The 24,952-nt window shown below is 41.1% G+C and overlaps 1 protein-coding gene across 1 annotated transcript in view; it reads left to right on the top strand.

Moving 5' to 3' along the window:
* Window positions 1-780: 780 nt before the first annotated feature.
* Window positions 781-24,952, top strand: part of LOC127617855 (RAC-gamma serine/threonine-protein kinase-like) — a 159,537-nt gene continuing 135,365 nt past the window's right edge. The window contains exons 1-2 of the mRNA XM_052089965.1: window positions 781-1,188; window positions 8,986-9,329. Coding sequence (XP_051945925.1) covers window positions 9,284-9,329 — 46 coding nt within the window. The 5' untranslated portion in view covers window positions 781-1,188; window positions 8,986-9,283. The remainder of the gene's footprint in view (window positions 1,189-8,985; window positions 9,330-24,952) is intronic.

Genomic DNA, 24,952 nt, shown 5'->3' with positions numbered 1-24,952 from the left:
ATCAATCAGAAAGAAAACTATTTTTTCCCTTGTTGCCATTATGTATGAGTGTGAAAGTGTATAGAGTATGAGATATTTCAACTAAAAAGACTATGAATCTGGTTAAGAGTCACACAATTTGTTTTTATTAAGTATTTACACAGCAAAACAAGCAAAAAAATAACCACATTTGCAACTGCTGGTCATTATTGAATAATGTAAAATCATCCTTTAAGGAAAAGATAAGAAGACAGATAAGAACTCAGATCCTCCCACAGGGAATGTGTCTGTTTAAACTCATGGTGACACTTTACAATAAAGCGCCATTTGTTAACATTAGTTATTGCATTAGGTATCATTAACTAACAATATTGCATTAACTAATGTTAACATATACAACTTTAGATTTAAAAAAATGTCTCAGTTACTTTTGTAATTAACATTAACAAACATTAATAAATGCTGTAAAAGTGATGTTCATTGTTAGATCATGTTAACTAATGTTAACAAATGACAATTTCTTGTAAACTCTTACCAAACTCATAAAACAAATGATGTAGACTTTCTCCTCTTTTTTTCTAAGTCTATGTGCGCACATAATTACGTAACTAAGCTCCTTCAGAACACACCCAGCATTAACTTGTTGTAAATTAATGAGAGAGAAACATCTCATTCATTAACCGGGTCTCAATTAATTTAACGCAACAGAATGATCCTCAATCCAGAATAAGAACTTCGAATGATGCAGAAGACAAGCGTCTCATGCCAAAAAAGAAAACGACTCTCGCGAGAGTTCCCTGAGCCTCGCAGCACTCGCAGCCAGGAGCGTCTATGGAGCAGAGCAGAGAGAGAGAGAGAGCGAGAGACGCAGCAACAGAACCCGGGCGCGCGGACTGTAGCGGGAGACGTGGGGTGAGAGAGGGTATCCGCGTCTGTGACGTCAGGAGTATTCCTGAAAGTCGTCAACTCGCTGTGTGGTGTGTTCAGAATCAACCACAGCCTTTTCGCCGTTAGTACCATCATACAATCACCTTTCGAGACAACACTCTAGTAGTGACCACTTGAGAGAGTTCACTCTATGTAGGCGTTGTTCTCCGACTGTCCTATCCATCCATGCTCCATTCGAGCTTTTAAGGAGGACGCGCACATACTCAGGGAAGCTGCGAGGCGAGGGAATCCCACTGGTCTCCCTACCAACGCCAGCGCCAGGTAAAAGAAATCCCGCTATAACTGTAACACGAATGTTGAATGTAACACTTGATGGAACGCCTGGCTTACTCTGACACAGCTTCGATACATTGTAGCACTAAATGACTCGATCATGATTCGCATAAATACGAAGCGTGATGCTGCTGCTGTTGCGACGGCGTAAGGCTGCGAAGAAGGGGGAAATGATAAGAAGCTGCAACTCTGCTAGTGGCCTAGAGTGATTTTGCCTACACCCCAATTCTTGCTCCCTAGAAAACCCAACCCTCCACTGGCAATTTCATTTTGATAACTGGTAAAGCCTCTACAACGTAGAAGCGCAATTTAAGTAACTATAAATAGTGAAGGGCACAACAAGCCAGCTGTTCATTGCATTAAATGAGAAAGATTTGCAACTAATAGCTCAAGATAATTAGAAAACCTTCCAGCAGGTTGCAGTCCTGTAGTCCTTAGTGTTCCACGAACTGGAAATCCAGTTTCCCGCATTGGCTTTAATCTTGATGTTTTGAGGTGTCACGCCCTGTTGTTTACAAACTGTGTGACTCCTCCCTCAGACTGTATCCGCGGAATAATGGCGATGGCATATCTGTGAATGACGATATATGTGATTCAGTCGCTGCTCAATATGAACATAATTCGTCTGTGTAAGAATGGGAAAAAGGAAAGTCTTGCAATCTTGGAGACTTGCAGGCATGGAATGTGCGCGCTGATGCGTATAGTGGGTTCGTTTAGTGTCAAATTAGATTTTGAGGAGCAATTTGAGTAATAAGATTTGAGTAATAAGACCTTATAACTGTGACGCACATGCCAACCTATGAGTGCATAACTTTAACCTTACTTGACCAGTATCTACAGTATTATTCCAAGTTTATTTTAAAGGGGTCATTAAATTAGGAATATAATTGTCCATGATCTTTTGAGATGAAATTGTAAATTGTACTATGAAGATAAAATGTAACTTTATTTACTTTAACTTTAATGAAAGATGTTTGGTGTTCAGAAACTTAAGATAGATTGTATGATTCCTAAAAATCAGAAGAACTAACAATAACTATAAAAGAAGACCAGAACAATAAGTTACAGCCATCTCAGTTATGACTTTGTCATGTTATGGTATCTTGCATAATTTCCAGCAGTATTTCTTGTATGATTTATAGGTCTAACTAATTTGGCTAACAGCAATTCAGACTTTATGTAATATAGATTTTAAAATTTAAAGACAAGGGGGAACAGTCGAAATGCTTCTGGGTGCTATGTGCTTCACGAAAGCATAAACAAGCTTGACTTATTCTTTGAATGTCCTGTGAGCCAAATTAATGGAAGAATTAATTTGAAAGAAGTCTTTGATTAGCTAATATAAAATGAGAAAAAAAGGCATTAAAGACATTATTAAATTGACTTAACATTAAGTGCTCTTCAGTTGTATGCAGAGAGAGAGAGAGAGAGAGAGAGAGAGAGTGTGAGAGCACTCTTGAAAAATGTCTTTAGACATCCACATCTGCCGAATTCATTCACAAATTTCTAATTTCCATTTATCAGGTTTTAGATAGACAACATGGTCCTCTCAGTTTCTGTTTGTGGCTCCAACATTGGTGGATGGCTGCAGACAAACTTCCCATTAATCTTGAATCTCTCTGCAACATACAACTCTTTTTTTTTTAATGCTGAAGGCAGGAAGAATCTCACAGAAATGCTGTGGCTACAAGCAAAATTGGTTTGTATAGTAAATCTTGGTTCAGTTGTTCACTTTAATTGCAGAGAAATACTCAACAAGACCAGTTAACGTCAGTAAAATTATGCATTGTTCCCATGGGTAGGGGCATGTCCAATAATGCTGTAACGGTTAGGCAGGGCAGGAAGACTGGAGCAAGATGAAGATGATGGTGAAGTGCTGAACCAAAGTGCAGTTTTATTTACAAGATCAACAAACAGAAAATCCAAAGTAAAACAAAAACAGAAATCAACCAGAGACTTGACTTGAACTGATAACATCAGTTGGGTCAGACATGGCGGCTTGGCATGGCTTGACAGATGGGGCAGCTTGGCATGGCAGGCTTGACAACATGGCTTGACGAGGTTTCAGGCACTGGCTCTGGGACGGTTGAGGCTTCAGCCGCTAGCTCTGAGATGGTTCAGGCTTCAGGTACTAGCTCTGGTATGGTTGAGGCTTCAGGCACTAGTTCTGGGACAGTTGAGGCTTCAGGTGCTAGCACTTGGATGGTTGAGGCTTCAGGTGCTAGCTCTGGGATGGTAGAGTCATCAGGCGCTGGCTTTGGGATGTCCGAGGCTTCAGGAACTGGCTCTTTGATCGTGGCAGGAGTGGGTGCTGGCTTGTTCTCTTCTGCAAGTCCAAAAGTAAAGGCCAACAGTAAACACAACACAAAACAACAACACGGCCGCAACTGTTAGCTACTAGCTCATTGTGCTGCAAAAGCAGTTGTTGCATGATGATTTTACACAAGTGTAACAATTAAATTTGCCTGGTTGTTTTACAAGCAAGCTTTCCAGTAGCTGGTCAACTAAATATAGTGAAGCTTTCAAGCAGAGTATAGAGTTAACCTACCATCCTCCATCGTGGACTCCAGCCGTGGCTGAGTCCATATAAAACATATTTTATATGTTATTTTATTTTTATTATTTGTTTTGTGTGAAATATTTATCACATTTATGAGGTAATGAACAATTTGTCGCATCAAGCATTGCAAATTATGTAATCAAATAAAAATTACAATATAGATTGACTATAAGTACTTGATTATACGTTTATTGCAAATATGGTTTGAGAGTGAAATCAACTTAATTTCGCAGTGAGTGGGTGGTCGCTGCAGAGCTATCTGTGTCCATGGTGATAGTGACTTCTCTAATAGGTTGATCTCTCCTAGTGATAGTGGAGAGAGTCTTCATAACAAGTTCAAGGAATGCATCTGATTAATTTATTTTCACCAAAATCAAGTGCTGGTTCGTTTCTAGTTTAAATGGGATGTTTATTGATTTAAAAATGAATTGCAGACTAATTTAAAAAAGAAAGTTACAAACTTGGATGTATTCTGTTTCAACGAGATCGATCTACCATAAACTAATAAATAGGGTTTTAGTCCAATAATTACACTACTTAAGTTAATATTTGTTAAAAATTTAAAATTATTTAAGTTATGAAGACATTCTCACCACTCAAGCGAATAAAAGATTCATTCGACCACAGCCAATGATGTAGAGTCAGCAATAGTCTCAATATTACTTAAGTTTTGGACTTGAGTTTGGGAAACAGATCCTAGACGTGAGCAGCAATCAGACTTGTGAAAAAGAGGGAGGCTAAGACTTCTCTAGCCTTATAAACTGCCTTTGGTGGGTACACTTCTGCTTGCATTTTGCTTTGTGATTTAACTGGAAAGAAGCACAAGTTGCTCAGCAGCGGAGCGAGTAGAGCAAGTGTCTGTGTGCATGAGAGAACATCTCCAGCCGCTGTCACTCAACACCACTGATAACAGCCACTGCGAGCACTCATTATAACAAACTCCAGTACTGGAAATACTGTATAACAATTTATTAAAACACATGAACGAAACGGAAACTGCTCAAAAACTGGAAATGTTTCTTGTGCATTAAACACCTGACTAAATCTATTTCAATAACTGGTGGGGAGAAAATTGGCAAATGCAAAAAGTGGTAGGGACATGTCCCACCTGTCCCACCCTTAAATGTACCTATTGCTCAAAGTTAAAGAATCACATTGCTCTCTTTTCCTCTGTTTAACCATTAGAGATTTACATTTTAATTTTCTCACACTGCTTAGTTACCGCTGCTTCTGCAAAAACAAAATACTTTGACCAAGATAATGTTTCCTTTCTACCATACAATTTAGCATTGTCAAGGCGAAAGAAATGCAGCGAATATATCTTCAAAATCATATTTCAGCTATTAGACTTAAAGTACATACGATAAAGCAAAACAAGGAAATACGGTATTGTGTGATTGTAAATTTTTTTGTCATAATTTTATGAAACCCAGTCATCAGCAACAGCAAAAGAAGAAATTTGTCACTCTTATTATGAAGCTGTGGGAACTAGAACTGGGTATTGATATCGATATCCGATTAGATTCCAATTCACAAGCTCTCGGTTCGATTTGATTTAACTTCTGATTTGATTCAGTATCTATTCATATGGGTTTATTTCAGTTATAATGTCCCTTTTTGCTTAAATATTTGAGAAATTCTCTCCAAGTTGATGCTGTTAATTATACAGGAGACCATAATGACTAAGTACATTATGAAAATATTAATTCTTATATATTAAATCTTATTGGTTTTTCATAATATTGGCTTTTTATAAATGAAGAAATCCATGTATTCAATCCATAAATAAAATATTATATTTCATATATAATTTTTTGTGACATGTTTATTGTTTAATTGCATAATTTGTATTATTTACAAGTATTTATATTAATTTGTTGAACATGCTCTCTGTACTGTCTCTTTAAGAAAACTTTTTCTGTACAGAGCGTTTGTAAATGAGTGCATATAATGTTAATGTTTTGTAGTTTTTGATCAACAACTGACAGAAATGGTATAAAAAGAGACATTATTCAATGACAAATTGGTTGCGTGGATATCATCTTTGGAAACATTTCACGGAACAACTTTTACTCTCAACAAGCAGTGAAAGGATCTTGCTGCTGAATACTCCACCACTATACTACACAATCTGGTGGGTGATATCTAAACATTTACCAGCCAGTTGCCAAACATACATTATAGTTGCACAGAGTAAAATTTGGTTGCAAATGCGAGTGATTTTCTCTCATAGTAGAGAGTTGTGCATAGAGTAAAAGGTCGATCTTGGGATTTAAGAATTGATATTGAGATGAAGATGCATTGGAAAATCAATATTTTCACCCACCAATGTTGGGAACATATAAAATGTTAGTATACTAATGTTAAACTGTACTTATCCATAGCATCATATTTAGTGTTAGATTTTTACTTTCATTATATTTTAGACTTTGATGATTAAATGAAAGAACATGTTTTCACATTTACAGAATAATTTCGATTTATTTGCTCACTAGAAAATAATTAGAAATGTGTTTGGAAAAGCATAAAAATGTTCAGTGCCCACGTATAACTCTATTAATTATAAATTGTTAATTCTTAAACTGAAAGTGCCTCTATGCATTTTTATTTTTATTTTTCTTTATCATTAATCAAAAACTTCATCAATGTTTCCATTTCTCAGATGTTACTAGTGTTGGCTCTCTGCCACATTGGTCTTGTGTTTTAGAGCCCCTTTTCTCGTTCTAAAATAGTTCAGTTATCAGTGTTTCTTCAACCTGATATCTTGAAATTTCATTTGTAACTCATTAGCAACTTTTTAAAGGAATAGTTCACCCCAAAATGAAAATTTTGTATGGTTATATTCCAAGTCTTCTGAAGCCATATAATAGCTTTAGATGAGGACCAAAACTGAATCCAGTATTCAATGATAATCTTTCACTGAAACTCTGAAATGTCATTAGCGGAATTACACTTGTGTTAAAAAACAAAAAAGTCAAAAAAATGTTTATTTGTAGCAGGCTTTTCATGTTTATAGTCATTGATGCCCAAACTACCCAGTCTCATGAGAACTCATAATACTATTGTTATTGACACACATCAGTCATTTGTATTGCATAAACAGGCTAAATATGGAATTAGTACCAAAATGTGTTAATAGACTTTTCCTTTCTTTGCAAATAAATTGTTGGATAGGAGGTTATAATCTCTATGCGAATAAAAGTTGGACCTTTTTATACAATCCATTTAATACGATATCTTACGATTTTACTTACAAAGACAAAATTTCATTTTTGGGTGACTATTCCTTTCAGCATGTTTGATTTGATAGTAGACAGAATTCTGACACCATTTTTTAACCTGTTGATACGCAATCCCCCCGCACGCGCTAGTGACGCCACTCTGCTTACATTTAATATATAATATACTGTCTATAAATGTAATTAATGTTAACAAATTATACATCTTTTCAAAGGTCAAAGCAACATTGATATCCGATCTCTGTTTCATGATAGCAATGCTCCAGAAACAGCAATTTAGTTATTTGTGCCAGGAGTACAAACGAAAACATGCAATACCAAAACAGGACTTCATACCTTTGTTATAAAAACGCGATTGCCGGATGAGTCCAGTTCGCCACACTTGGGTCAATTGTCCATGTCAAGCGTTCATTGAAAAACATCCAATAGCACTTTTTGTCCATAAAAGTAATAAATCTGAGAAATATTGATATATTCTCTATTGTTTACATGAGATCTCGCCTGAAAGAATTACCCTTCGTCATCGTTCTTCAACAAGCTATGCAATATGAGCAGCATTCATGTTGTAAAACTGTATATTATCTTATATATTAGAGTCTCATAAACAAAACGAGCCTGTCTCCAAAGTCTATTTTTTAAAACTGCGGCGTAGTTTTATTCAGAATAGCCAAGCAGTGCAGTCAGATTTTGTGCCATCTTGAAAGGCGGAGCCTTAATTTTAATCTGTACGCTTCCAGCGGTTTTACAGAGAAAAAAGCTTGCAGGAACCTCATTTTTTGTTAGATCATCTTCAAATTTGAAACATAACTTTTTTAGACTTGTGGCTTTGAGAACTTTCTATGGGTTGTCTTGGCACTTTTATTATTGTTATTTTAGATTATAAAAACATGTTCAGCATTACTATAAACTTCAGCTTCTCTAACTTGAAAAAATAACAACATATATATTAATTCTGAAACTTGGGAAATAAAGCCCAAAGTGTCTTCTTTCAAAGATTCTACAACTGTGTCAATACTCCAAAGGGTCCAGTAAATACAACCATTTAAGTTCAGGTATATCATTTTCATGGTTCGTGCTCCAAAAGGGGGTTAAACAGCAATATAAACATAGGCTGTTTATCTGTTTAATGATTTGTCCGATTTGATGAATTAAAAAGTAACACACTTTTTCAAGCAGAGTATAGAGTTAATGTAACAAAACGTACCATCCTCCATCGTCCATCGAGTCCAGGGCACTCTCCCTCCCATTGCTCGCCGGTTTAGATAGCGCCAATTTGGTCGAACCACTTCCACTTTTCCTTGATGGTTCTGTAGTCACTTTTACGTTTTTTTTCCCTACACTGTTGGTAGGTCCAGTGGTAGCCGTGTGCGGCCAACAGCTTAGACACTTCCTGAGAGACTTTATTGTTTCGCTCATCGCTAATGAGTTGACCATCTGCACCTCGTTTATTGACCACACAATTCGAAAATCATATAGCTGTTACTACCTTTAAAACTAGTGGGTTGATCTCAAATTTCGTCAAAATTATTATCGGCTCGCTTGGAACCTCAACCGAGGTGGTACTAAAAAAAGTATCAGGTACCAGGTACTATCCACAGTGGAAAACCACAAAAAAGCAAGCTGAGTCGAGTCGAGTCGAGATGTACCCTGCAGTGGAAAAGCTCCAATTCACGCAGCTCACTGCTTTCCTTCTGAAGATTCCACATCTAACATGGGATTTCGTGTTTGCTTGTTTACTTTCACAATCATTTGCCTCAGTCTTTGTTTTAAGCAACTGTGTTGCTCATAGGTGTTAAACACTTGTGCATGTTTAGAGTGAGAATGAGAAAGAAAAACAGGTACAGAGAGTGAAATTAGAGAGGTGACGGGGGCTTGCATGTCTGCTTTTACAATGACTGTCTTGGCAGATTGTGTAAGAATGAAGGGGGAGTTAAGAGAAAGAAAAGGGTGAAAAATCCACATGTTCCTTTTTTACGTTTCTTCCAGGCTGAGTCACTGTCGAGGAGTGGGAAGATCTAGAGAGAGAGAGAGAGAGAGAGAGAGATACACAGCACCACGGAGAGAGAAAAGCAACGGAAGGAGGGATAAACTGCTACACAACGCCTTTGAGAGTGGAGCGAGAGACAGTGGCAGGCAACGAGAAAAACGACTGAGAGAGACCTGTGAGGGAGGGAGAGAGAGACGCTGAGGCTGGGAGAGCCCCCCCCTTCCTCTCCTCCCCTCCCCCCCCACTCCTTCAGGAGCTAGTTTGTACGAGCGGCGAGTACAGTGTGACTGAGCCAACATGAGCGATGTCACCATTGTTAAAGAAGGCTGGGTGCAGAAGAGAGGTAAGTAGCTTGTCTATCCTTGCTTCTCTTTAAAGTAAGCAGGTCGAGGGAGTGCATGTTGTGTGTTTTCGTATGTGTGTGTTTAACCAGGGACGGCTCGTGCTGCCATGCTGCTTTATCGTGCCACGGCGTAGCTTGAGTCTGTGGAAGCCGGCATGGGGGTGTGCCTCTTTACGTGTGTGTGTTCGTGAGATGCACTCATTGCTGTGTTCAGTGCTGGTGTGGGAGTGTTTTAGAGAACATAAGTGTGTGTTTAAAGGGATAGTTCACCCAAAAAGTAAAATTCTGTACGAAACCTGAATGACTTTGTAACGGTGGCAGCCCCAGAATAAATGTAATTTATTGTAACTTTGTTTTTATAAATTCGGGCACCAGACAGGTTTGGGCCTGTCAAAATAAATATTTTACCCAGGATATCTCAAAAGCCACTGGTAACAAAAATGTGTAAATGTATTTACAATGAATTCACAATGAGGAATTTATCTCCTGTGGAACACAAAAGGATCAATGAATGTGAATGGTGACTGAAGCTAACATTCTGACTAACATCTCCTTTTGTGTTCCACGTAAGAAAGATAGTCATGCAGATTTGGAATGGCATGGACTAGAGTAAATGATAACAAGAGTTTTTATTTTTAGGTGAACTATCTCTTTAAATGTGTCTGTCTGAGTAGGAACTGCATTCAGACTGGCATCCATCATTCGCTCTCTGTCTCTCTCTCGTCCACTAATGAATAAGTCACAAAAAAAGAGGTCAAAACAACTGAGCAAAGGTATACTGTTTGTGAACACTTGGAGACCGCCCACGCTGCTGGGGGAGGCATTTAGAGGAGCATTTAAATATAAGGAACACTATAAAAGTGTTATCAATGACTACATACCTCATTATAACACACATGAGATCAGTAAAAGGAGCCGTTTAAACCAATTGATGATGATTTTAATAATATGTATTCAGTAAATAATGTGTAATTTGTCATGTTTACTAGGGATGTATGGAACGACTAATTTCACTGATGTTTAAATGAACATTTTGGAGTCAACAAGTAGACAATTCTAAAAAGAAAACAACTTTCAGAAAATAGTCAAAGAAAATTTTGTTTATGCAACCCATTTAAAATACTTAATCTATTCCAAATCTGACGCTAAATTCCTCTGAAAAGGGGCATTTATCTGCGATGTGCTTGCCTTGCATTCATGATTTTTGTACATTATAGAACATGATACGCATTCACAATTAGCAAATACAGGTTTATTTATTGAAAACAATTGAATGAATAGTGCAGAACCAATTGCGCAACCAGCCTGTTTTAAATGGAAGTCACCAAGTAAAAGCTAATTTTACAATTTAAAACAGTCATGACTTTGTTGAAAATAATGAACAGGTAAGCCAAATCTACTTACCTGAGAGAGAGAAAAAAATGCACTGAAAAGTTGTTTGTATTTCACAACGTATGGTTGTGCCTTAGCTATTGATTTAATATGACAGCTGTTCTGTAAAGATTGATAACCAATAACAGTTACGATGTAAACAATTGCTATAGGATAGAAAAAATTGTGATGTAGCCTACAATAAACCTAATGTATTCTAAACAAGACATGCACACAGAATAAAAAAATAGTTTAACCCATTAAGCAATCGGCACCTGGTTGACAAATTATTTATCTGGTGCAAGCTGTAAAAACGTCATGGTATTGATGTTAAAACCATACAAACATACACTACAATATTATTGTTCACTTTTACATTTCAGCACATAGTCAATTTTGCAACGTTGCCCACCCCGATGAACTACGCCACTGTGTAGAAACCAATCATAACAGAAGCCATTTACATACAGAAGTCATAAAGGTCAGAGGGATGGTGGAAAATAGCCATGTAAAACTAAATTAAGTCAAGTCAAGTCAAGTGGTTTTTATTGTCGTTCAACCATATACAGTTAGTACAGTACACAGTGAAATGAGACAACGTTCCTCCAGGACCATGGTGCTACATAAATCAACATAGGACAAACACAGAACCACATGAGACTACACAGACTAAATAAAATTTCTACATAAAGTGCACATGCAAACGTGTGCAAAAAGTATGGGACAGTACAATAAATTACTAAAAGGAACAGGGCAATACGCACAGTAAGAGGCAGTGCAGCGCCGACCAGTACACATTTGTAATCGAGTAGTGCAAAAAGTGCACTAAATGTAAACATAACATACTATGAAATAGTGTTCTATGGACATAGCAGTTATTGAGGTAGCAGCCAGGTATGAAGTGACAATGAATTAAAGTGCAACTCTGGACATGTGCAAAAGTTGGATGGTGTAAAGGTGTGTGTGTGTCAGTCCAGTCGAGGAGTCTGATGACTTGGGGCAAGAAGCTGTTACACAGTCTGGCCGTGACCGCCCGAATGCTTCGGTAGCTTTTGCCAGACAGCAGGAGGGTGAAGAGTTTGTGTGAGGGGTGTGTGGGGTCATCCACAATGCTGGTTGCTTTGCGGATGCAGCGTTTTATGTAAATATCTTTGATGTTGGGAAGAGAGAGACCCTATGATCTTCTCAGCTGTTCTCACTATCCTCTGCAGGGCTTTCCAGTCCGAAATGGTGCAAGTCCCAAACCAGGCAGTGATGCAGCTGCTCAGGATGTTCTCAATAGTCCCTCTATAGAATGTAGTGAGGATGGGGGTGGGAGATGTGCTTTTCTCAGCCTTCAAAGAAAGTAGAGACCCTGCTGGGCTTTCTTGGTAATAGAGCTGGTGTTGAGGTACCAGGTGAGGTTCTCCGACCAGGTGAACACCAAGGAATTTGGTGATCTTGTTGATCTCTACAGAGGAGCCGTCGATGTTCAGCGGAGAGTGTTCACTATGTGCTCTCCTGAAGTCAACAACCATCTTTTTTGTTTTGTCCACATTCAGAGACAGGTTGTTGGCTGTACACCAGTCCGTTTGCCGCTGCACCTACTCTCTGTATGCTGACTCGTTGTTCTTGCTGATGAGACCCACCACGGTCGTGTCATCTGCGAACTTGACAATGTGGTCGAGTGGTGCATTGCTGCACAGTCGTGAGTCAGCAGAGTGAACAACAGTGGACTGAGCACACAGCCCTGGGGGGGCCCCAGTGCTCAGTGTGGTGGTGGTGGAGATACTGTTGCTGATCCAGACTGACTGAGGTCTCCCAGTCAGGAAGTCCAGGTTCCAGTTGCAGAGGGAGGTGTCCAGGGCCAGTAGGTTCAGCTTTCCAATCAAGTGCTGAGGAATGATTGTGTTGAATGCTGAGCTGAAGTCTATGAACAGCATTCGAACATACGAGTCCTTTTTATCTAGGTGGGTGAGGGCCAGATGGAGGGTGGTGGCGAAGGCGTCGTCTGTTGAACTGTTGGGAAGATACGCGAACTGCAGTGGGTCTAGTGAGGGGGCAGCTGGGTCTTAATGTGCCTCATGACGAGCCTCTCGAAGCACTTCATGATGATGGGTGTGAGTGCGACAGGACGGTAGTCGTTGAGCCAGGACTCTGAAGACTTGTTTGGCATGGGGACGATGGTGGTGGCCTTGAAGCACGTTGGAACGGCGGCGCTGCTCAGAGAGATGTTGAAGATGTCAGTAAGAACATCTGCCAGCTGGTCTGCACATCCTCTAAGCACTCTGTCAGGAATGTTGTCTGGTCCAGCAGCCTTTCGTGGGTTGACTGTACCTAGAGTTTTTCTCACATCGGCCGTGGTAAGACAGAGCACCTGATTGTTCACCACGTCATTCTGCGCCTCAAACCGAGAGTAGAAGTTGTTCAGCGCATCTGTAAGGGAGGCATCTTTGTCACAGGCAACTGATGTTGTCCTGTAGTTGGTGATGGCCTGGATGCCCTGCCACATGCGCCACGTGTCGCTGCTGTCCTGTAAGTGACTATGGATTCTCTATGCGTGTGCGTGCTTTGCCTCTCTGATGGCCTGGGACAGTTTGGCCCTTGATGTTCTTAGGGCTGCCTTGTCACCTGCTCAGAAGAAGGAGTCTCGGGTCCTCAGCAGCGCACGCACCTCCGCAGTCATCCACGGCTACTGGTTGGAGAGTGTGGTGATGGTCTTGGAGAAAGTGACATCATTAAGACTTTGAAAAGAAACCTTGACTAATAACATAAGTAGACTTTGGGGGGGAAATCTACAAAAGTGTAGGATATGGCTGCTTTATAAATCCAGTTTGATGTGTGATCATTTCACAGAGGTGAGCTTAGTTAATAATTAATCTTTAAAATGGATAGTTGAGGGTACATTTTGATTGAGTGTCTCACTTCAACTGTGATCATTTCACAGAGGTGCCAAATAGAGTCAGAGAACTGTGGAGGATCATGAGCCGCTCCTCTGCATCATCCTAATGCTTTTTAGTTACACGTCAGCTTTACATAGTCATTCATTTGAAGTTCTACCACCTTCCTCTTAGCCGTGAGGGAAAAGCCTCCCTGTTTCCAAACATATCTGCCACTGTGTCTTTTGACAGAGGTACACCTGCACTGTCTCTCTCACACACTAACGGCTGTCTTCCCCGCTCTCCTACTCGTGTGTCTTTCAGACTAACATCAGCACGTATGAAGAGAGATATCGCGGCCTCCTCAGTCACGACTCAGTGGCTTTGTGCGGATGTGGTTGTTTTTCTGTGAATTGTATAAATGTGTGTGTTTGAGAACAAGGCCAGCATGGCATTCTCACAGAGGTTCTGATGGCTCTGGGGGTCAGGCAGTGTTGTAGCAGCAGGCTGGGGGTCATGGGCTGATTCACTGCATACCTTCAGCTTACTAACTGACTGCAGAGTTAGTCATCATTCTAAATCATGCAGAAATCAAACCGAGAGAGAGATAGAGAGAGAGAGCGATAGAGAGACAACTAGACCTTGACATCATGAAAGGAAAATGGAGAACAAATAAGGAGAGAGACTGATGTAGTGGATAAATACCAGAATCAAGCTATTTTTATGATGTTCAGTTCCATTAATAGTTCTTAAACTGCAATTTTTGCAGATGTGGATGGAACACTTTACCAATATTTTCAACTGAATTTACAACAAACCAGTTTCTGATTTTACTGATTTTACATCTACACCAATATGCTGATAACTACCAAAAAAACAGCCAATTAAAAAAACACAAGAAATTTGGGTTATTCTCTGCTTTTGAAATAAAAATGTACACAGACCTGTGCAAAACAATTCCGCAGGGCTGGATATTAATACATTTTCATAAATTTGGTTACTTTTCAGCTTTGAATGTTTTTTATATTCAGTGTATTCCAGCAATAATAGTCTTGAAATGTAACGTATTATATTTAATATGCATAATTTGTACTATTTACAAGTATTTACATTGATATGTAGAACACATGCTAAATCGGTACTGTCTGTTTAAGACTTCAGGCCTCAGCAATATTAATGCGCATATTGTCTTTAGCGCATCTATGCTATGTGTGATTAGAATTAAATGTTTTTTTTTTTGTTTTGTTTTTACTCAACAACTGACTGTAAAGTAAAGAAAGAATTTTAAAAGAGTCTGTAAAAGAGACTGATGTCTCTTTTACAGACATCAGTCTCTTTTACAGACTGATGTCTGTAAAAGAGACATCAGTCATTGACGTGGACTGCAGGGAAATCGTCTTTGGAAACACAGAATGATTCAAACCAAACATTTACTCTCAACACCCAGTTAAAGGCTTTGAACTTCGCTACTGAGTGAAATCCGAAATTTTACCAGCTGGTGGCTAAATGTTTTCGCATATGCAAGTGATTTACTCTTTTGTAGAGGGCTGTGCCATGGGTTTTTGTCTGACAGGACCATGGCATCATCGTCCCATGCCTGTCTTGTGTTTCATTGTCTGTCTTTGTGTGAGCACACAGTTTTGGTTGAATTCCCTGCCGTGCACTCTTCGGTCTGTCTTGACTGGAGCATGGTGTCTGGATCCTGACATCCTGTCTGGTCTGTTTCTGTCTGTTGACGTGGGTGTATTGTGCTTATGTCATCTTGGCGGCATGCGCTCGTGTTGATAGTTTGTCTGTCTCTTGCGAACACGGCTGCGCCTCGCGTTGCGCTCATGTTGTGCTGTGGCCCGGTTTGCAAGCTGTCTTGTGTATCATGTCCGGAGCATGGTGTCTGGATCCTGACTTCCCTGTCTGGTTCAGTTTCGTTCTGTGTCAGGATCCGGACACTCATGCTTCATGTCTCTTGCAACCGTGGACGCTCGTTGAGTTTGCTTTGCGCTGCGTGCCCGGGTCTCAAGCTGTCTTCTCATTGTGCTAAGGTTCAGTCACTTCGGTCTAAGATTTTGTGTGTGTGTGTGGCCGAACTCTTGCACAGGTGTCCTGTCTTGTTTTTGTCGCCTGTAGCGTACATCACGTGGCATTTGCCTCAGAGTGTACGCTCAGGTTTCGTTTAGTATGACAGTACGTGGCATCTCTTTGTTTGGCGTTGCTGCGCATTCTCTCAACTTGTTTGTTGGTTTATATTGCTCATTCTATTCAGGTGTTTTCTGTCTTGTGAGAGTATGTGGCTTTGATTTGTTCCTGTATCGCCACGTGTCTGTCTGTCTTACGTCATACCCCTCCTCCTTGTTTGCCCATTATTAGTTTATTAATCACACATGCCCTGTCTTGTTAACCTGTGCCGTGCAGTGCCAGTTCATCTTTTGTGCTCGTTTATCCCAGTATCTGTCACTCACTCAACGTTGTGTCGATGAAGTGACACTAGGGGTCACTCTTGCGAGCCAGAGACACCTTCTGATCTTTGATAAAAGGCTAATGGGAATTGCCGAGTTATATTTTCATGCCACTCCCCCACACATACGGGTAAAAAGGAGATGGCGCGCGAACCACCGAGCGGTCAATATTCACTGTGCTGAATTTCCCATGGCTTCCCATTCAACTGCTGGATTCTGTTCGGATGTGAAACCTCGGCTGGGCTTCCCCCGTCGGGTGAGGTCACCCAGTCACATGCTGACACGGAAATGACGGACATGCTTTCCCGGGTAGCCGTGAGCGTTGGGCTAGAGTGGAACCCTCCACTCTCGACCCTTGCGGCTCGATGATTGGTTCCTGGGCCCACGGTGCCGCTCACAGCCACGCCCCACCCCAGTTCCTTTCTTCCCAGAAGTGCAAGATTGACAAGATTGTGGACAGCACCTTTTACTGCCTGGTCCCGACATTTTGGCTCCCCCGCCCTCACTACACTCTATGGTGGGGTGGCCAAGGGGTACTCGGTGATGCCCCCAGTGGATAAGGCGCTCCCGGTGCACCTATGCCACCTGGCGCGGGCACCCGAACCTCCTGTCTAGCGCTTGTAGGTCGTTCCTGACAGCCAAAGCCTACGGTGCCACTGGACAAGCCAGCTCCGTCCTGCACGCCTTGGCTCTCCTGCAAGTCCACCAAGCCAAGGCACTAAAAGAACTGCACGAGGGTAGATCCACCCCGAGATCAATGCAGGAACAGCGCTTGGCATCCGACCTTGCCCTCCATGCGAAGAAGGTCATGACGCGGTCTCTCTGGCGGGCGATGTCCACCTTCTTGGTCCAGGAGCGCCACCTTTGACTCAACCTGGCCTGTTCGGTGACACCGTCAAGGACTTTGCCCTGACTCCATGGCCCCGCCCCGGCATCGAGCCCCCCGTAGGAACCAAACGCCACTCTCACGGCCAGTCGCCAAGAAGAAGGTTTCGAAGCGCCCCTGGGACGGGCGACCCAGGGACCAGGAGACCCATTGCTCTGGAGATGGTGAACAGACCACTCCATCCCCCGCTGGAGGGCCAGTAGGAGAATCTTTTGTTCCCTTTTCAGGTGGGTAGGTGAACTGCAAGAGTTCTCTGTCAGCGAAACGTGCCTGGAGTTCAGTCCGGGCTACTCTCAGGTTATCCTGAGACCCCGACCTGGCTATGTGCCCAAAGTTCCCACGAAGCAGTGCAACAGGAGGAGGCAGACCCAGCCTTGACGTTGCTGTGTCCGGTACGCGCTTTACACATCTATTTGGATCACACGCAGAGCTTTAAAGTCTCTGAGCAGCTCTTTGTCTGCTTTGGTGGACAGCGGTTTCGTACCGGGTCTTAGCAGGAATCTCCACTGAGCTGAAAACGTGCACTGTTGACTCCCAGTAGTGTTCACAAGATGTGTTCCCTGGATGACTTCCTTCTAGCCCTGTGACAGACGAGTTTGCGGAGAAACTCGCAGCCGGCTCAGTACACGTGCTAACTAAGCCCTGTACTGGGGTAGGTGCTCCGCATGTGCTGGTTCCCCATAGGTGTCCCCACGCTAAATGTTGGTAAACAGGGTCTTCCTTTGGTAGAGGTCACCATGTTTGTAGAAACTCCTCTCCCGTTGGGTAGGACCTACCATGGGACTTCTCCACATGACATACTTCCATCAAGGCTCGGCAAGACCATGTGACGTATCTCCACTCAAAATACCCCACTCTCTCTGGGTGGGTTGTATTGTCCGCAGTGTCTTCACATTGGGAGTGACACCCACCGAGGTACACACTGGTGGTCCCAGTCGGTTGACAAATTTTCACTCTTTTTGGGGAGAAAAAAAAAAAGAGGGAAAGGGCATGACTGGGCTGGCCTGCCCATATTTTTTGGGCAGTCGACTTGTCCCCGAAGGGCCGTTCGATGCTCATTGGGGGAGGTTATGCGTCAACCTGGTGCGCTGGATACGAGGCATACTGTAATCTACCCATCTTACACCGCCAGTTCACATAACACAGTTCAGCTAGTTGTGGCGTTTTTGTAGTAGACCCCTAATGTCACTTCATTGACAGAACGTCGAGTGAGTGACAGATAGGGAACAACCTGGTTAATTCCGTAACCTCCGTTCCCTGATGGAGGGAATGAGATGTTGTGTCCCTACTGCCACAATGCTGGACTACATGCTGAAATGACCGGGACATTCTCTCTTGGCTCCTCAGCACAAAACCTGAATGCGCGGTTCATACGCCAGCTCCTTTATACCTGTATGTGCGGGGGAGTGGCATGCAAATACCACTCGCCAATTCCCATTGGCCTTTTATCAATGATCAGAAGGTGTCTCAGGCTCCCAAGAGTGACCCCTAGTGTCACTTCATCGACACAATGTCTCGTTCCCTCCATCAGGGAACGGAGGTTATGGAAGAAACCAGGATGATACCTATTACACATAATTTTGTTCATAATTTTTGGAGGTCCAGAATTTTATGCTACATTGTACTTGCCCGTTTTTTTATTAGAACTATGTACAGTATCTCACAAAACTGAGTACACCCCTCACATTTGTTTTGGAAAATATTTGATTATATCTTTCCATGTGACAACACTGAAGAAATGACACTTTGCTACAATGTAATGTAATGAGTGTACAACTTGTATAACAGTGTAAATATGCCGGCCCCTCAAAATAACTCAACACACAGCCATTAATGTCTAAACCACTGGCAACAAGTGAAATTGTCCAAATTGGGCCCAAAGTGTCAATATTTTGTGTGGCCACCATTATTTTTTAGCACTGCTTTAACCTTCTTGGGCATGGAGTTCACCAGAGCTTCACAGGTTACCCCTGGAGTCCTCCTTCACTCCTCCATGACGACATCACGGAGCTGGTGGATGTTAGAGACCTTGTGCTACTCCACCTTCCATTTGAGGATGCCCCACAGATGCTCAATAGGGTTTAGGTCTTGAGACATGCTTGGCCAGTCCATCACATTCACCTTCATCTTCTTTAGCAAGGCAGTGTTCGTCTTGGAGGTGTGTTTGGGGAACCAAATAAGTTTATCTTGGTCTCATCAGACCACAGGACATGGTTCCAGTAATCCATGTTCTTAGTCTGCTTGTCTACAGCAAACTGTTTGCTGGCTTTCTTGTGCATCATCTTTAGAAGAGGCTTCCTTCCTTCTCTTTCTTAAAAAATAAACATAAAAAAATCTAACTTTATTGTAAACTTAAACTGCCACAGTTATAGTTAAACAATATGTTATAGTTTACTGTGATAAATAAAGTGTTAAAAAGTCTCAAATGTGATGCTGGTGCATGGCACAATGTTTGCTTTTTCCCTCGTCAATGCTTTTCAGAATATAGGGACTGTCTAGCCATTTGAAATGGTTGAATTGCTCCATTAGCACTATAAAATATAACATTTTCAGTAGAATTCAAAAGAGTGGCATACGTTTTGTGGTCTGAGCCATGATATCGAGGGAAGCTCTATTAACTTGTGCATGTGATGCGCACACACCTGCGTGCTGATACACTTCACCCTGTGCACATTCACATGAAATGCATTGTATTTACCGCTTATTAAAATCAGAAATAAAAGATTAATTTGATAATATTTGCATTAGCAGCCAAAATGTTTAATCTCAATGCAGGAAAAAACTGTATAATTGAGTTTGGATGTATTATTTGGTGCTTCCTTAAAAGTATTAAGAATTGTAAATGTAATTGTTAAGTTTAATCAGAATCGGAAACAGAATAATTAAATTCCTTTTGATTTCCATCCCTAGGCACACAGCACTTGATTATAATTCTCTTAAATTAGTTAGATGTTTAAGGCAGGTGTGTACAAGAGGGCTCTATTTGTGGTCCTGATATCAACCCTCTAAGGCAGAGAGAAAAGGAGAGGGGAGATAAAATTGCATACTCCGTGCAATACGTTTGGTAACGTTTTTCCAAGCCCCACAGTGATCTATCTGGCTGTCTCATGTCTCACATGTTTTAGTGATGAGGCAGTGATGCACAGGGTGTGTGAACATGTGCAGTCCTCTAAGAATTTAGGAGTGTCTGCAAAATATGTGTATGTTTAGGCAGTAGTAATCTGGACCAATCAGAGATCAGTCCTTTAGAATTCCAACAGCACAACTGTATTCCAAGAGTGTTTGATGAATAGAGATTTATCTTATTACTAGATTGTATCTTCAGCAAATTTTGAATTCAAGCATTATGCCATAATGGAAATCAACTGGATTGAGCAATGGGCTGAAACCAAGTCTGGTTAATCTCAATTATGTGCCTTGAATCTATATAAACACAAATATGGGAGTGATTTTCCATCCTCATCTTTAGAAGCTATTCAATTTTTGTTTAATGACATTTTGCTGTTTTTTGCGATAAGTTCAACAAATATGAACAATTGTGTAACTAATGTAACTTATATTTTAAGATAATCCCACTTTGACAGTTAAAAACTCTGTTAATTTCATTTAGTGGTGCTTGCAATGTTTTTAAAATGTTTTTTGATACCTCTAACCATAAGTATTAGATTTGGACACAAAACTCATCCCACATTGTTTCATGCAAATCACACGCCTTGTTTAGGAGAGGTGAGCTATTACATTCTGAAGTTTTCAGACTTTATGATTTTTGCTTGGCTGACGATGAAACTAGCATAAGAATCCCTCCAACTTGGGGTGCTTTCACACTAGCACGTTTGGTGTGCAGCCTGCTTAGTTTGACATCAAAATGTTGCTAGTTTGGTTGATGTAAATGCAGTTGTTCGAACTCTTGTACACCTGCGAACCACACCAGAGTCTGCTTAAAAAGGTGGTCTGGTGTACGGTTCATGTTTAGTCCAGTACGGATTACTGCTGAAATGACAACACTCGTACAACATTTCTAAATTTGTCTAATTCATATGATATCGTACGACTGTACTCATATTAATTTGTACGACTTTCACTACAGCCAATGACGACGCTGGACATCGTTTACATCTAATACATGCATCCTATCATGTTTACACACTCTACTGATAGGTTAGGTTTAGATAAGGGGTTTGGCTAAGGACATACTATTAATAAGCATGTCCTTCATGACTCCTGCGTAGAACTCACACTTATTTCTGCATTACACATCCGGGCATTTGCACGTTATAAATTTGTATGAATTCATACGAATTCAGTCTCCCACTGAAATCGTTTGGATGCACTGAGTTTATATTAATGTAATACCTGAATGGCATCCATCTGTTTTTAAAACCGTGATAAACTGTGAAGCCGTTGCATCCTTAGTTGGGATGCGTCAAACTAGGCACAACATCTTAAAAATACAATTCTCAAAGCAAGTGAAGCTGAAATCAAGATGCATTGCAATGGTCAAAGACATCCATCAATTGAACTCTGCGGACATACATTTCTTGTTTGAACATCCCTAAAGAATGTCAAATATTTGTTGATTATTGGATTTAGATGTGTTGGCATCCATCTCAAATTTGATGTAACACGTATCTATAGAGACATGTGTATATCAATTAAAGTATGTTTATATGTTCACATAAGTGGGTGTTGGCTTTAAATTACTTCTGTCCAGTTGTGTGGGGCTTTCTCCTGTTCTGTTATTTGGAGGGTAGTGTTTCTCATAACTCTGTAATGAGTCCAAGTACATTAGGAAAATTGGGAAAGCATGACAGAGCTGCTCATTGTTGATGCCAGTGGCACACTCTCACACACATACCCTCTGGCCTTGAGTGATCATTTTACCCCCTGCAGTGGATCCCCTGCCTGCCGGACAGTCACCCTGCATGTTGGTATGTAGGCCTACCTGCATTAAGCAATGGGACATCTTCCTAGTTTCCCCTCTTTCTTTAGAGTTCTGTCAATTTATCGTGTAAAATCGATCCTTGAGTCTTGTATGGACAGGTCCACTGGTTTCTCTCTGGGCTAAAGGGGGCTCAATCAGACTAAGGGGGCTCATGGAGGGTTGACCAGATCATATTTGGGCTTCAGACTTGACTTTCATGTGACCTCAGTTTAAGGGACTTACACAGTTTGTATTATTTAGTGTATTTTAATGTTTATCCTAAAGTGATGTATTGCTTCATAGACTTCCAGTGCAATTAGTACATTACTATAAATGTGATTTTTTTTCTTGCTGATTGTTCTATTCAAGATTAATAGATTGCTTTCTGTGGCAATCATGAGCATGCCACAGATTGTGTTGACAGAGTTTAACTTGGATTCTTCCAAATCATAGACAGCTCCAGTCAGAGCTGATTTCACAGACATGTGGTGGACTTGCATCAGTATGATTAAATAGAGAATTGTAGAATTTCAAAAAGCTCATTTTGGAGTCTTCACTGGTACCTTATTCGGATTACTGCAGACAAGGGAATACCAAATAGCTGAATTATATAATGCAACACGGTGGAACATGCTCTATTGAGTACTCGGCTGATGTATCTGTCATGTACTCATGCATTCAAAATGACCAAAATGCACATCCATAGGATCTAAAGGACATTTCTAATGTCATCTGGTTTGTCTTATGTCTGATTTGTCAGGTATAGGATGGCAGTCAGACATTGTTTCTCCACATGATTCATAAAAATTATGATATCATAATTTTCACACCAGTGCGGTGTTCTCGTTCAAACCGACTGACACCAATATTAACGCTGGATGGAAGCTAAGTGATACTATGGGGTAATTTTCTTTAAGTAATAGCCTACACAATAATGCAAGGCAGCTTGATTTCAAACTTTTTATTTTTTTATTGATTTTAACCAGAAATTTTAATGAAACTGAAAAAATTAAGAGCAATTAAAATTTATTTAGCTTTTCAGCAGTTGTGAAGGGCAACATCTCTTTGGCAATGAATCTACTTCATCTGTGCATTCTCTCCATCATGGGCTACTGGTTGGGTATTTCGTTTTCTGGGCAAATACATCACTTATTGTGGGTTGTTGCGGGTATAATGTTGGTGTTTTATTACCTTTCATCCCAGAACCCAGTTTAGCTGCTTCGGAATGGTAATGACTTTGAATGTGTGTGAATAAATTGGTTTTGTTCCCTCCTAGGGCTGGGCAATATGCAAGAAATATGTACACAATATTTTGATTTGACGATGTAATTGGATATTGTGATTTTGTTTTAAATAAAAATATTGTTCTGGGATGAAAGGTAAACACCAACATTATACCCGCAACAAACACAATAAGTGATGTATTTGCCCAGAAATCTAAATACCCAACTGGTAGCCCATGATGGAGAGAATGCACAGATTCATTGCCAAAGAGATGCGAACATTCCCACGAATGCCTGGGCCAATAAAAATGGGCCATTAGATGGTTCAGTGACTTTTCCTGCCCTAAATGACCTGCCATCGGATTACAATGAGCCGTCTGGAATAACATTTTATTTATGTTGTGTCTTCCTTTGTCTGAGCATCCTGTGTCACTTGATACAACTGGTCATTTAGAATAGAAAAGTACGGATAGGTGAGTGCAATGTCTGGCTGATGGTGGTGACCATCAATCACTCTCACTTGGTCGAAGGCTTGCCTAATCATCTCATCTTGAGTCTGCCCCAGAGGGAAATCCCCGGTGGGGAATCCTCTAAGGGCTGGGGAAGCCGAGACTTCCCCCTCCCTTAGGTCATCCTGATGCAGAGCTGACATAGACTGCACATCACAAACCCCACACCGAGACGCTGTGTTACAGGACCCATCCTCACAAATTTCCCTAAATAAAGTGGAAAACGCTTACCGGCTCATGCTCAAAATTAGTGGATGGGTGAGACACGAACTAACCACAGCCTCAACACTACGCTTTTGTCCCCAAAATTGAATCGTCATGGTCACTACAGTATAATCGTGGATATCCCCATGGACACACCTTACCTTCACCTTGTGACTAGCTCCCAAAGCCTCATCTTAAACCAGGCATTGATGGCTGGTTTGGCTGCAACCCGAATCCACCAAGGCCTGGTATGTACCCCCTTAATACTCACAGGTATGTAGTATGTCCCAGCTCAATCAGGGTTGGCCTGTGACATGTCAGGGACCTGAACAAATGTGTCCACCTCCATCAGTGGGTCCCTGAAATGGCCGGCCTCACCGCAGCCCCAACAGACTGGCCCAGGCTCAACACCCGCAACATCGGGTTCAACATCCTGGGAGTGAGAGCGGAGAGGGGCAGGGGAACCAGTGGGTAGTGCAATCCCTGAAGTCGAGGAGCCGTTATTCGAGATCCAACTCAAAAGAGGCTTTATTTCCCACACTTTGCACAGTCTATACATCACATTTTTCAGTGGACACACTCAAATAAGGCTTTTCTGTACAGCACAAATATTGCACTCTGGAATACTCTGCTCCGTGCAGCTCTCTCTCCCTCACTGGCATCTGGCTCGCTCTTAAAATCCCATATCCACTCTCACTGCAATGACAAACAGCTGTTAGAGGCAATCATTGCAAGGTGATGATCCTTATCGTTCTCATCTCCTGATCTCGATCTACAATCACAAATTGGCACCTAACCACACCCCCACCACCACAGTTGGTAAAGAACATCTGGCTTTCAATGCATTATATAGGTTCATTTATCATGGGTCGCAAACTCGTCAATAGGCAAATATTCTTTATTAAAGGCTATTCCATTCGTTAGGCTATTGAATTGGTATTGGTATAACACAGGAAAGGGCGAAGGGCACACTTACAAACCTATCGGTCCGGAGTGGAACCCTTTGATAGAATAGATTTGATTGCCCTTTGAAGGTCTCTGCATTGTTCTGTCTTTTCTGAGCGCTGAACCAAAACAGTTATTAATTTGCACTTTACAAATTAATTCTGTTATTAATTTTATCTGACTCCTATTTTATATTAATCTGACTCCAATTTAAATGTACCTCTAATTTAGATTAAAGCTCTAATTACTTTAT

This window comes from Xyrauchen texanus, chromosome 24 (assembly GCF_025860055.1).
Source record: "Xyrauchen texanus isolate HMW12.3.18 chromosome 24, RBS_HiC_50CHRs, whole genome shotgun sequence".
NCBI lineage: Eukaryota > Metazoa > Chordata > Actinopteri > Cypriniformes > Catostomidae > Xyrauchen > Xyrauchen texanus.
Note: the sequence above shows the minus strand (reverse complement) of the source record. Positions and strands in the feature narration are given on the sequence as shown.